The sequence below is a fragment of the Pipistrellus hanaki genome, assembly GCF_964339955.1.
Source record: "Pipistrellus hanaki genome assembly, chromosome: X".
Taxonomy (NCBI): Eukaryota; Metazoa; Chordata; class Mammalia; order Chiroptera; family Vespertilionidae; genus Pipistrellus; species Pipistrellus hanaki.
In genome coordinates this window covers 97,324,737-97,338,198 of record NC_140524.1, presented here as the reverse complement: position 1 = coordinate 97,338,198, position 13,462 = coordinate 97,324,737, and the positions used below count along the sequence as shown (strand labels likewise).

At 40.9% G+C, this 13,462-nt stretch overlaps 1 protein-coding gene across 7 annotated transcripts in view; it reads left to right on the top strand.

The window, feature by feature from the left end:
- REPS2 (RALBP1 associated Eps domain containing 2) overlaps positions 1 to 13,462 on the top strand; it is a 179,314-nt gene that overhangs the window by 107,285 nt on the left and 58,567 nt on the right. For 3 of the 7 annotated variants that reach the window (XM_084869838.1, XM_084869839.1, XM_084869837.1), the window contains exons 12-13: positions 1,425 to 1,470; positions 7,592 to 7,728. The exons of the other annotated variants lie outside the window; for them this stretch is intronic. In XM_084869838.1, the coding sequence (XP_084725964.1) occupies positions 1,425 to 1,470; positions 7,592 to 7,728 (183 nt within the window). The remainder of the gene's footprint in view (positions 1 to 1,424; positions 1,471 to 7,591; positions 7,729 to 13,462) is intronic. 7 annotated transcript variants of the gene reach the window in all.

Here is a 13,462-nt window from a genome sequence, read left to right as displayed (position 1 = left end):
GAGAAGAGGGCCACGGAGCTGGAGCCTGCTGTGGGAAGCCTGCGTGAGGGTGGCCCCCAGCTCTGTGGTGAGTCTGCTCACACTGTCCTCCCACTCCAAGGCAGCCAGCTTGGCTGGAGGTCTCAGAGGCCCTCCTTAGGCCGTTTTCCTTTGATGCCTGGGGGGAATTAGTTTTTTGTTGATAATGGGTAAGACAGGGCTCAGACTCCTCGGCTGCCCAGGCTTTTGGGGGCTCTGGCAGTGTTTCAATGGTTTGAGTTGAAAGATGCCTGTATTTTCACTACAGCAAGCCAAAATGTGTAGATTGGGGGAAATGTACCTCTTCTGCAGCTGACCCCATGGAATGGGGATGCATAATGCTAATTTGCTTTGCATCTTGTTAGCTCTTTAGCTCCCCTTCCTTCTCTGCTTATCTAACCCAAGGATTTTAATGGTCCTTGTAAATCTAGGCTGTTTCATACACAAGGACGGTTTTATCTTTGAGCGATGTGAAAGAGGAGGAGATGTTGCAGTGAGGCCTTTTCTTTCTGGAAGGATTTGTGCAAACAATATATAAACTATATTTCCTTGTTCCTCGTTAGCACTTTTTCTGTGAATTTTTATGCCATTTTATGATAAAAATTTTGCAGTGCTGGCAAAATGTCAACTTTAGTGGTTTTTAAGTTGACATTCATAGAGGATTGAAAACATCAAAAGGATACTAACGTTTTTGTAAATGTTTCTAATTACTCTCAACAAGTTGGGATAGGAAAATAGGCTTTATGGATGTCAGTAGTGAGCAAGTTAGTTTATGATTGAAATTTGATAAGGAAGGGTTGTATGGTAGACAGCATATTTTAATGATTTCATGTCATAATATTCTCTGTACAATTTGGCCATAGAGACATGGGACACAAGAATATTTTCTTTTAGGGAAAGCTGCTTGGCACAGTGCAACTTACTTGTTGGAACTTTGATTTCTTCTGGTTGTGCTGCTCTAGTAGTGTATTTTAAGAAAATCTTAACATATATAGCCCAATAGATTTCTTCCTAGCCTGCAGGGGAGACTGATTCAAAATGTATTATTAGGCTGTCATGATAGACCAAGAAATTCTCAAGTCTGAACCCTTCATTAGTACGTAGAAAACCCCTTCAGAAGGTTGTCTTTTTAGATTGGAATTTCTTTGTTAATCAACTTTGATTTGAGAATGGCTTCTTAGTGTTCTGAGGAAAGGAAAATATGTTTTTTTTCTTTCCTCTCAATTGTGCCTTTAACTTTTGAAATAAGTTTCTGAAGTCATGGAACTGTGGAAGACGTCAAGTTCTCCACGTGGACACCTGTACTTCACGTTAACCTGTTGATGTGCTCTGTACAAGCCCAAGTGTTATATATAAACCTATTAAGAAATGAAACCCAAGCAAACAATAATCAATCTTTATTTCAGCAACTCCTAAGGATTCCAACAGTCTCAAAGCAAGACCAAGATCCAGGTAGTGTTTGTTTAATTTCTACTTGAATGCCCTCTGTGCCTGTCTCAGATTAGAAATACCAACCCCCAACCCAAAGCTCAACCCACAATCTCCTTTTTCTTTTGATTTGAAAGTTAGACTATGGGTGAGTTCACTGTCATGAGGGGCCTGACTGGAGCATGCAGTGCCACTGGGAGACTCTTAGTTTCTGTGTCTGTTGGTGCTGGAAGACAGTAGCTGCTGCACTCTGGTCACTTGATATGAAGTGGACTGTGTGATATGCCCCAGTTGTTGCAGGATGATAACGAGTAGGGGGAAGTAGCCTTGGAAAGAAGGAAATACAACTTAAAGGTAACTGACACTGAAATTTACTGTCATGATAAGATGAACGCCAAAAAGTAAAAAGTCTGGGGTCTAATCTATAGTAGGGAAAGAACATGCTTATGGTGATTCCAATGAGGTGTAAAGCTTCAGGTAAGCAGTACGTATGGTCTGTTTCATCCTGTATTAGAGCCTCTTCTCAGCTTCACTGTTTTTCAATCACTAGAGGCTAGCAAAAGAGGGAGGGAGAGCCAGGGAGGCAGAGCTGTGGCTGACATGAGGCATCAGAAAGGAAGAGCAAGGACAAAATAGAAAGACTAATAGAACCAATAGGATATCCAAGAGAGAAGATGGTATTAGGTGCCCTCTTCACCAGTAGACTGCAGTGTAAGATAGGACACTACATGTGTCTTTCCCAAGTTTTCCTTTGGCTTTTATTGACTTTTTTTCTCATTTGGATATTAGACACATCCCTAAAAAAGTGAATTTAAATCTGATCATATTTTGAAATACTGATGTTTAAGGAAATCTTGTTTTGTTATAAACATTACCCCTTAGTTGGTGTATCTTTTATGTTTGGATTTTCCAAATGGGGGTTTTCCTTCCTTGTTTATAGAAGGAACAAATATACATATACATATACATATACATATACATATACATATACATGTTCATATTTTTAAAAACAATAGATACACTAATTCATTTTGGTAGGAAAAAAAGGCATAGACATTATTTCTCTCTGTGGTTACCACATTTATTCAACCTTTTCTTTTTTTATTTATTTTTTTTTTTTCCGATTTCTTTTCTTTTTTTTTTTTTTTTTTCCATGTCCTTTGACTTTTTTTTTTTTTTTTTAATAAGTTTTTATTTTTCATATTATTACAAATGTTCCTTCCCCCCCCCCCACCATTGCTCTCCTCCACCAGGTTCCCACCCCACCCTCTGCCCTTTCCCCTCTCCCCATTGTCCTCATCCATAGGTGCACAGTTTATGTTCAGTCTCTTCCCACGCCCCCCTCTCCCCTTTTCCCCAAGAATCGTCAGTTCACTCCCCTTCCATACCTCTGATTCTATTATATTCAACAGTTAATATTGTTCATCAGATTTTTTTAATTTCCTTGGTTTTTAGATTCACTTGTTGATAATTACGTATTTGTTGTTCATAATTTTTATCTTTGTTTACTTTCTCTTCTGAAAGAACCCCCTTCAGCAATTCATATAATTCTGGTTTGGTGGTGATGAACTCCTTTAGCTTTTTTTTATTAGTGAAGCTCTTTATCTGGCCTTCGATTCTGAATGATAGCTTTGCTGGGTAGCTTATTTTTGGCTGTAGGTTCTTGCTATTCATCACCTTGAATATTTCTTGCCATTCCCTTCTGGCCTGCATGGTTTCTGTTGAGAAGTCAGCTGACAATCGTATAGGTGCTCCTTTATAAGTTACTACCTTCTTTGCTCTTGCTTCTTTTAATATTCTCTCTTTATCTTTTGCTCTTGGAATTTTAATAATGATGTGTCTCGGTGTGGTCCTCTTTGGATTCCTTTTGTTTGGAGTTCTGTGCGCTTCCTGGACTTGTAAGTCAAATTCTTTCCCCAGGTGGGGGAAGTTTTCTGTCACTATTTCTTTCAGTATGTTTTCGATATCTTGCTCTCTATCATCTTCTGGAACCCCCATAATTCTGATGTTGGTTCGCTTGAAGTTGTCCCAGAGGTTTCTTACATTATCTTCAATTTTCTGGATTCTCTTGCCTTCTAGCTTCTGTGGAGGAGTGTCTTCTGGCTCTTTATGTTCCAAATCTTTGACTTGATTCTTGCGATCTTCCCTTCTGTTTTTAGGACTCTGTAGAATATTTTTTATTTCAGACAATGTATTCTTTATTTCTTGTTGATCCCTTATCATTTCTTGTTGGCTCCTTATTAATTCTATTTGATCTCTTTTCATATCCTCATAGGCCTTATCCATCTTTTCTAGGAAATTCTTGAAAAACCTTATAAGCGTAGATTTGAACTCTATATCCAGACGCTTTTTGTCCTCCATTTCTTTCGTTTGTGATCTATTTTGCTGTCGCATTTCGCAGTTACAGATGGGACGGGGTTTCAGGGTGGAGCCTGCAGCTTTGGCTTCCGTCAGCCCCGCCCTATGCGGGTCCTTCAGTGCTCGCTGCCGGCGCCTCTGAGAGAAAGGTGCCCTCGATTTTCGCCTGCTGCCAAACAGTCTATGCTCTCCCACAATGAGCCCGGTATTGGGGTTCAGTTCAGTTGGAAGTGGAGTTGGAGGTGGCGTTCACAGCAGTCTGGAGCCCCAGTCTCCTTCCCGTCAGGGCAATCCCGCGGCACAGCCGACCGTCCCTTCTCTGGGGGCAGTGTGCGCGCCTCCGGGACCTCCTTTCTCCGCTCCCCCGGGTTCCGACTTACAGCCCAGCTCCCTGTGGATGAGCCTGAGTCCCCGGGGTCTGGCCCAGAACTGGGGTTCAGAGCAGTTGGGGGCCCAGCACAGTCGGAGTTTTATCTCCTTTCCGCTAGGGAACGCCCGCCAGGCACTCGGCCTCCCTCCTCTCCGGCTCCGTCCTCTCCGCGCGCCGCGTGTCTCCGTACCTTGGGCTTTTACAGCTCCTCCGCGCCTCCTTCTGGTTTTCTCCTTGCTTCTTGTTGTAGGATTTCCAGTCAGTCGACTTTCCTGTAGTTCTGGGTAATGTCCATTTTATATTTTAGTTGTATTTTATTAAAATTGTTGTGTGCGGCTGCGGCTAGTTGCCTACCCGAGCAGCCATCTTGGATTCTCCCAACCTTTTCTTTTTTTAAAGGATGAATGGATCTTTTATTTTTAAAATATATTTTTGTTGATTTCAGAGGAGAGGGGAAAGGGGAGAGGGAGAGAGACTCATTGATTGGTTGCCCCTGCAGACCCTTTATTGGAGACTGAGTCTGCAATTCGGGTGTGTGTCCTGAGCAGGAATTGAACCGTAACCTCCTGGTTCATAGGTCAGTGCTCAACCTCTGAGCCACACTGGCTGACAAGATGAATTGATCTTTTACATTAATATGTATAGGCTTTAGGATGTAGGAATAGTAACATTTATCTGCCCTTATAGTTGGAAAAACCTTTCAACTGCAGAAATCTGCTTATGTATTCTATGTTAACTGTAAATTGAACCTCACAGTTTTCACTTATGACTTTCTCTCTCTCCCAAAGTGAGTGAAATTACAAAATCTCATAGTTACATATTGGATTATTAATCTCAGTGGCTAAATTTTAATATATTATTCTTTTAGGGATTAGTCTGCTGGTCTGATTTGGATGTTTTTTATTTCACTACTCCTATTAGGGTCTTTACTGAGACCAAGAGAATAAAATCATCTTTACCCTCCTTTTAGACTAACGCTCTGTAGAAATATAAGGTAAAGAAGGAAAAATCACCACTCGAATACTACTACCCTGTTTCCCCGAAAATAAGACAGTGTCTTATATTAATTTTTTTCTCCCAAAGTTGCACTAGGTCTTATTTTCAGGGGATGTCTTATCTTTCCATGCGCTAGGTCTTATTTTCGGAGGATGTCTTATTTTCGGGGAAACACGGTATGTTAATAATTTTTGGTTCCCTGCCCCTTTATATTTTAATTGGTTGCAATCACAGTTTTTCAGTATCACTTATTTGATATCCAGTTAACTTTTCATAAGAAAATATACAGGTTATATATGGAAATAAAGTAGCATGAGATATGTGGTAAAGAGTAGTATGATTAAGTGTGTGTGTGTACCACACACATTTTTTTCTTTTTAGTGAAAAATGTCACTAAAGCTATATTTGACATTAGAAGTTCTTTTAATTTCCAGCTAGGGTCTCTAATTTCTTTTTTATTTTTAAAAATATTTTTATTGATTTCAGAGAGGAAGGGAGAGGGAGAGATAGAAACATCAATGATGAGAGAGAATCATTGATTGGCTGCCTTCTGCATGCCTCCTCCTGGGGATCGAGCCTGAAACCTGGGCATGTGTTTTTGACCAGAATTGAACCTGGGACCCTTTAGTCCACAGGCCGACACTCTATCCACTGAGCCAAACCAGCCAGGGCTCTAATTTCCTTTTTAAATCAAGAGTTCCCATTTGAAAACTTTGTCGTCCTTTCAGATAAATTCCCTTTTATTCTGGTTGAAAGTATTAGTATTAGAGCATTCTTCCTGATACTTTCTGCATGCCTTTGCCTTGCCTGCCTTGCCAGTTGTGTGATAGGGACCACCCCACAGCAGGTCACATGCCATTACGGTGGCTTTATTAAAGATCAAAACATTGTATGGCAATGGAAACCTTAAGGAACTCATTCAGGAAAACAAAAACTTGCTATGTGAAAACCAGCTTTATGAAGAATTGAAGTTACCTAATAAAAATGGATAGATTCTAATTTCATAAGTGGCACTCTAATAGCTAAACACCAAGAACAGTTTTCTGAGGTTAATTTGTCTCTAGGACATATCGTTGACTTAAAGGTCATTTCCTTTTTCTTTTTCTTTTTAAAAATTTCTTTATTGATTAAGATATCACATATTTGTCCTCATTCCCCCTTTCCCATCCCAAACCCCTCCCCACCCATGCCCCCACCCCCCTGTTGTCCGTGACCTCTGGTTAGGCTCATATGCATGCACACAAGTCCTTTGGTTGATCTCTCCCCCTTCCCCCCACCCTTCCCTACCTTCCCTCTGAGGTTTGACAGTCTGATTGATGCTTTCCTGTCTCTGGGTCTGTTTTTGTTCATCAGTTTATGTTTTTCATTATTTCCCCTAGATGCGTGAGATCATGTGATACTAGAGATACACTTAACGTCAGCTGAGAAACTGAATAGAACTATTGTACACATTCACCTCTTAGAAAATCATATTGGGAACTCATCCACAAACCTATTCCTAAGCAATAGACTAATGTATTGAGTGGAATTACTTTAGAAAGTAACTAGTCTCTAATAGTCTAGCTGCTATCACCAAAAGATTTCTTCCCTGGCTCATAGGCAGTATCAGAACATTTTTGAAATGGAATTTGGAAACAGATAGGACTAGAGTTTAAATTGAACCTATGCAACTTTCTAGTTGTGTGAACTTTGGCAAATTATTTAGCTCATTTTCCTTTAAATGTCATTCTTGACGTTACCATCTCAGAAGTTGCCTAGGGAATTATAGCCTTGTCACAAATTGAGGGAGGAAGGGAAGTGGAGGCTTTTGCTTTAAAAGTTTCCCCAAACCCGTATTTTTCATAGTAAGAAAAACTAGACCCCTTGACCTGATTGGCGTGTATTTTCCTTAGTTTCCCCAAATCCGTATTTTTCATGGTAAGAAAAACTAGACCCCTTGACCTGATTGGCATGTATTTTCCTTTCCTGGATTTCAATTGTGGCATTTTCCCTTGAACATTTGAATCTTACTCTCAGCTTGTCTGTCCCTGTCATCACCTTTGCATGTAAACAGGAGAAAGGTTCTGCACTCAGTTACTAGCATGATGCCCTTCTACTAAAATAGGGAAGTACCTAAGCAGAAGGGTTTTCATGCTATTCTTATTAATAATTCCAGTAGAAACATACTTTAATTTACAGAAAGTTTTTCTTTTCAGTAAATTTTGGTTTAAGATATAATAGGAGCAAAGAGGTTTAAAGATTCTGATTCACGATTGGGGTCTGGGCATTGTGGCAGATAGGGGACAGTAGAATTCATGGTTGCTTAGGGAGCTTTTCAGTCCTTTGCAGTCACTGACTTTTGTGGGTATTTTCCATTTCAACTCAACTTCAGAGAGTAAAGCTTTGCTGCCCCCTTTCTGACTTTCCCTTATTTTGCTGCAGATCTTACTCTAGCACCTCCATAGAAGAGGCCATGAAAAGGGGCGAGGACCCTCCCACCCCGCCACCGCGGCCACAGAAAACCCATTCCAGAGCCTCCTCCTTGGATCTGAATAAAGTCTTCCAGCCCAGTGTGCCAGGTGAAGTTCCCCTCTGCACCCCAGCCCTTCCCTTTCCTGTTAGAGTCAGTGGATGGGTGTCTGCCACAGAGGCCTCCGTGAGCCCAGAGAATGAGCAGACCTGGCTGTCTCCCATCCCAGGAAAGTCTACACTTACTATGAGATTCTTGGGAGGGAAAGCAGTTCTAGGCAGATAGATATCACATGTGTCTGGAGTCTTGCCCACACTTGCTCTGAACCAAGAATTATGAAATTCTGTACCAAGAGGATAAAAATGCTTCACTCAGACAGCCCGCTGAGTGTGTGACTGGGGTCTTGTTATCTGCATTCTGGTAATGTGTATATAAGATTGTTGTCTGTCATTTCCTCAGTTCTTCTATGAAAGATCTGGGTGAGCGGTGCCTGGCCAGAATGCTTTGCATTTTATCCCCGTGGCGAAGATCCTGTGTCCTGCTGGTTTAATGTTGAGGGGATGGACTCTGCTTTCTAAGTCTGACTGATGGTTACGTGGTAGATGGTGGGGTCTAGGGTAAGGGCTCCTTCAGGTGGGATGCTCTTGGACTTCTGGGGCTGTGACTTTCTTGAGCCAGCTGCTGTAGAGCTGGGCTGGAGTGTGGGTAGTGTCAGAGGGGCCTGACTGCTCCCCTGGCTCCCTGTGGAGTATAAGACTGGGGGACCTATGGAACAGAAGATGAGAATCATGTCTTTGCTTTGCTGAAAGTGATAGGATACAGCGCCATCCCAAGTGTTACTTTCGGAGCAACAAGGGCCTTTCCACTGACTAATGCAGGCAAGCTATAAATACACTGATTTCCTGGATCTTTTTATACCTATGTGCATTTTAAATCAAGCCACCCTCATATGCTAATGATTTGCAGATTATTATCTTTTCTACTAAAGCAAGAAAAGACTCCTTGGCTCACACATTAGCATGACCTCTGTGTCCTGGCAGAGCTCAGCATGTTTTATTTATTCTAATAAAGTACTCTCTTCACAGTAAAGTTATAGAATGTTTTTTAATATACTAGAATCTGGAGCTCTCTCTGAAATTTGATTCTCTGCCATGAGTTCATCAGATAAAAATTTGCCTTGAATTTCCCCCCATACTTTGATCCAAATTCTGGCATAATTTCATAGTAACTAGTATCTGGGGTGGGAGTATCCATGGATGACGATGCTATAAAATTTTTACATGACTGGTGGATTATGACCTAGAAGATTTTCTGTGGATGCAAGAAGATTAAAACAGTCTGGGCAGCTGTCTCAATATGTTTTCTTTGCAAAGAGAGAGGCTAGAAACACAAGCATCTCACAGCCAGCTATTTGGAGAATGGATGTGCTGTGGCTTTTATGACATTGCATCCTAGAGAGGAAGAGACAAGACTGGACTCAGAGTCTTCTTCAGCTGCTTATTAACTATATGATTTTCATCAACTGGTTTAATTTTTCTGCATCTCGGATTCCTAATCTATAAAATAAGGCCAATTTCCAGAGAATTGGAGGGTTTGGGTGAGATTATGTATGTATGTATGTATGTATGTATGTATGTATGTATCTATCTATCTATCTATATCTATCTATCAAAGCCTAAGCGACCATTATGACCAGAACGACAGGTCGACCAGTCACTATGATGTACACTGACCACCAAGGGGCAGATGCTCAATGCAGGAGCTGCCCCCTGGTGGTTAGTGCACTCCCACAAACAACCTCCGGTGGTCCCTCACCCTGGCTGGCTGCAGTCCCTCTCTCCCAGCTGGCCTGATCGCTGGCCAGGGCTAGGGACCCCACCCATGCATGAATTCGTGCTCCGGGCCTCTAGTAAATATATAATCCAAATAGCAATATGTTTGGCCCATAGGCATTAATTTCTGGAGCAGAATGATGAGGGAAGGAAGTCTGAGGAGGATAAAGCCCTCTGACTTCCTTGACATTTCCCCCAGAGTCACAGTTCTGTGATTTGTCCTCCAACTGTGTGCTGTAGTACTCCATTAATAACACACGTTTTCTTGACTTTCTTCCCTCCTGCCCCATGTCACTTTCCCCACATCAAATAAAATACCTGTTCCTAAATCCCCATCTTAGGGGTTGCTTTTGGGAGAATCTGAATTAAGATAGCTTCTTTTAAAAATATATTTTTTTTATTGATTTCAGAGAGGAAGGGAAAGGGAGAGAGAGATGAAACATAAATGATAAGAGAGAATCATTGATTGGCTGCCTCCTGCATGCCCCACACTGGGGAAGAAGCCCACAACCCAGGTATGTGACCTCACTGGGAATTGAACCATGACTTCCTGGTTCATAGGTCAACACTCAACCACTGAGTCATGCCGGCTGGGCTCAAGTACAGATATTTTACCTCCTTGGTTAAGTTTATTCCTAAGTATCCTAATGTTCACGTTGCAATGGTAAATGGGATTGTTTTTCTTAGTTTCTCTTTCTGAGACTTCATTATTCGTGTATAAAAATGCCATTGATTTCTGGATGTTAATTTTGTATCCTGCTACATTGCCAAATTCATTTATTGAACCTCATAATTTTTTTAGTGGAGTCTTTATGTGCAATAGCATGTCATCTGCGAATAATGACAGTTTTATTTTCTCTTTTCCAATTTGGATGCCTTTTATCTCTTCTTGTCTGGTTGCTGTGACTAGGACTTCCAGTGCTATGTTGAATCAGGGTGGTGAAAGCAGACATCCCTATCTTGTTCCCATTCTTAGGGGAAATGGTTTTAGTTTTTGCCCATTGAGTATGATGTTGGCTGTAGGTTTGTCATATGTGGACTTTGTTATGTTGAGATCTGATCCCTCTATTCCCATTTTGCTGAGAATCTTTATCCAAAACATTTTAATGAGCAGTTTAAATTGATCACATGAAGAAGAGAGCAGTGCCGGAACCGGTTTGGCTCAATGGTAGAGCGTCGGTCTGCGGACTGAAGGGTCCCGGGTTTGATTCCGGTTAAGGGCATGTACATTGGTTGCGGGCACATCCCCGGTGGGGGGTGTGCAGGAGGCAGCTGGTCAATGTTTCTCTCTCATCAACGTTTCTAGCTCTCTATCCCTCTCTCCTTCTCTCTGTAAAAAAAATCAATAAAATATATTAAAAGAAAAAAGGAGAGCAGTGTGAAACAGGTGATACCATTGCATTTACTTAATTTGTTTCCATACTGATTAATTCTCAAAGGAAAGTACAAAGATCTAAGTTATGTAGAATTTTAGTGTATTGCATTTTGCTAGAAATTACTTACTAAAATCCTGACAAACTAGGAAAGCATGAAGTAGACTATAAACCTATCAAAATAGTGCACCCAGTGAGAACCATGATGCCCATGTAGCAACCCCTCAGCTACACTTGTCTTTATATGTCACTTTTGATCAACTGGGTCACATTATGTTGCTGTGCTATATCCTGAACTTCCCAATTATTCATCTTTCTATTTCATAATAGAGAGCTACATAATTTCTTTTCATGTCTATGTGATATGGATGTACCAAAATTGATGGTGCATGGATGAAGAGTTTTCTCTCACCCTGTTTCCTTATTGTCTCTTTCCTACACTTTTCTCTCATGCTCACACACTACTCATTTGTGTGTGCTCTCCCTTCTCCTTTCTCACAGAGCCCATTGCCTCTCTCTTTCTCCTTTTCATTTTCTTTGTGCTCATTCCTGCTCCTTTTCTTTCCTGCCCCTTCCCTTTTCCTCTATTTATTTCTCTTCTTTCTTTCCTCCCCCCCCCCCTCACAGTCATGAGCCTATCTTTTTCAGGCTCCTCCACCAAACTCACATTGCCCTCTGATCATAAACAAGGCAGAAATGTTTAAGGACTTTCTATCCATATCTTTGTTTCCCCATCTATTTATTTTCTTGGGCTGAATCCTACAAGTTATGACAAAGGTCATAGATATTTCAAATATAGATATATGTTGCTAAACTGGGCTGTAGGAAACTTGGACCTATCAACTTACCCCACTGCTAATGTCTGAGTGTTTTCATACACACCCTTGCCAACTGGTTAATGATCACCTTATTTATTGTTACCAATAATAAATATTGGAGATGGGGAAGAGAGAAACATTGATGTGAGAAAGACACAGCAATTGGTTGCCTCCCTTACACTCCCCAACAAGGGCCAGGGATCAAGCCTGCAATGGAGGTATTGTACATGCCCTTGACCTACAATGGAGGTACATGCCCTTTGGTCTGCAGGCCAGCACTCTAACTACTTGCAACTGGTCAGGGTTATGCCCATCCTTAAGTTGCATCATTTGCCTTTTAAATGTTGAATTGTAAGGGTTCTTTATACATTCTGGATACAAGTCCCTTTTCAGCTATATGATTTACGAATATTTTCTCTCATGTTGTGGATTGTCCATTCAACTTTTTTGATGGTGTTCTTTGAAGTACAAATGCTTTTAATTTTTTTAAAAAAATATGTTTTTATTATTTTAGACAGAGAGGAAGGGATAAGGTTAGAGAGAGAGAAACGTCGTTGATGGACTGCCTCCTGCACACCTCTTATTGGGGATCAAGCCCACAGCTCTAGGCATGTGCTCTGACTGAGAATTGAACCAATGACCTCTTGGATCATGGGTCAGTGCTCAACCGCTAAGCCATACCAGCTGGGCTTAATTTTGATGAAGTCCAGTTTATCCTTTTGGCTGCCACTTGCAGTTATTTGTCTTTGAATGGCAAACTAATGCCTTCTAGCTTTCTAAACCGGAATCCTTGCTTTCAGGCCTGATCTTATTTGTGGTAGGGTTCTATTATTAGATGTAACACTCAGAATTCATAGTGACAGAGCATCGGGTTTCCTTTGAGCTTCTCAGTATTTAATAAATAAAAGGTGTTGGCTGCAGTATAGTGTTATTTTTGTCAAGAGATTTGAAGTCTAAAAGTTCATTTTGAGCATAGAGAAGTATATATGGGCTGTTGGACCAGATGAAAATTTTCAGAGATAAAAGTACAGTCCAGGTATTTGCAAACTTGTCTGTGCCAGCATCCAGCATGCTCATCGAGATATATGCCAGTGTCAGTCTTTGGAAGGCGTGGTTGCAGTGTGCAGCCTGTTCTTGGCGTCTTTTTTCCTTTTTCTGTTTCTCTAATTATGTCTCTCCCCCAATAAGTTATATGAAAGTTTCTATATGAGAGCAGTCCTGTGATTTATGCCTCGAAATGTCAAAACCTAGAGAAGTTTTCAAAGGCTTGCCAAGGTGAGAGTACAGCCAATCTGGCTATTGGGCAGGGTGCATGCTCTTTTATATCCACCCTCCAGATTTACAGCCGTCCCTGGCTGGCTGAGTCCTCTGACAAGGGCCTGTGGGGAGGAACAGGGCTCGAATCTCTGGAGGGTGTAGTGGGAAAGGTTAGTATAACCTTTAACTTAAAAATGCTTATAAAACTCATTTGATTGATAGACAAATACTTTCTTGTGTGTAAAATCAAAACATTACAGGACGGCCCCTAACATTATTTCTACTAAGCCCAGTGTCCTCCCCAGGGAATGTATTCCTCAGACATTTTCTAGTGCATTTGCAAATGTAGATGTGTACCTGTGACATCAACTTCATCTTTCTTATCTTTAAAATAATTGGAATCACATTGTGCATGTTCTCCCTAGGTGTTTTTTTTTTTTTTTTAAATTTTCACCCAAGAATATATATTTATGGATTTTATTTATTTTTATTTATTATTATTATTTTTTAAAAATATATTTTTATTGATTTTGTACAGAGAGGAAGGGAGAGAGGTAGAGAGT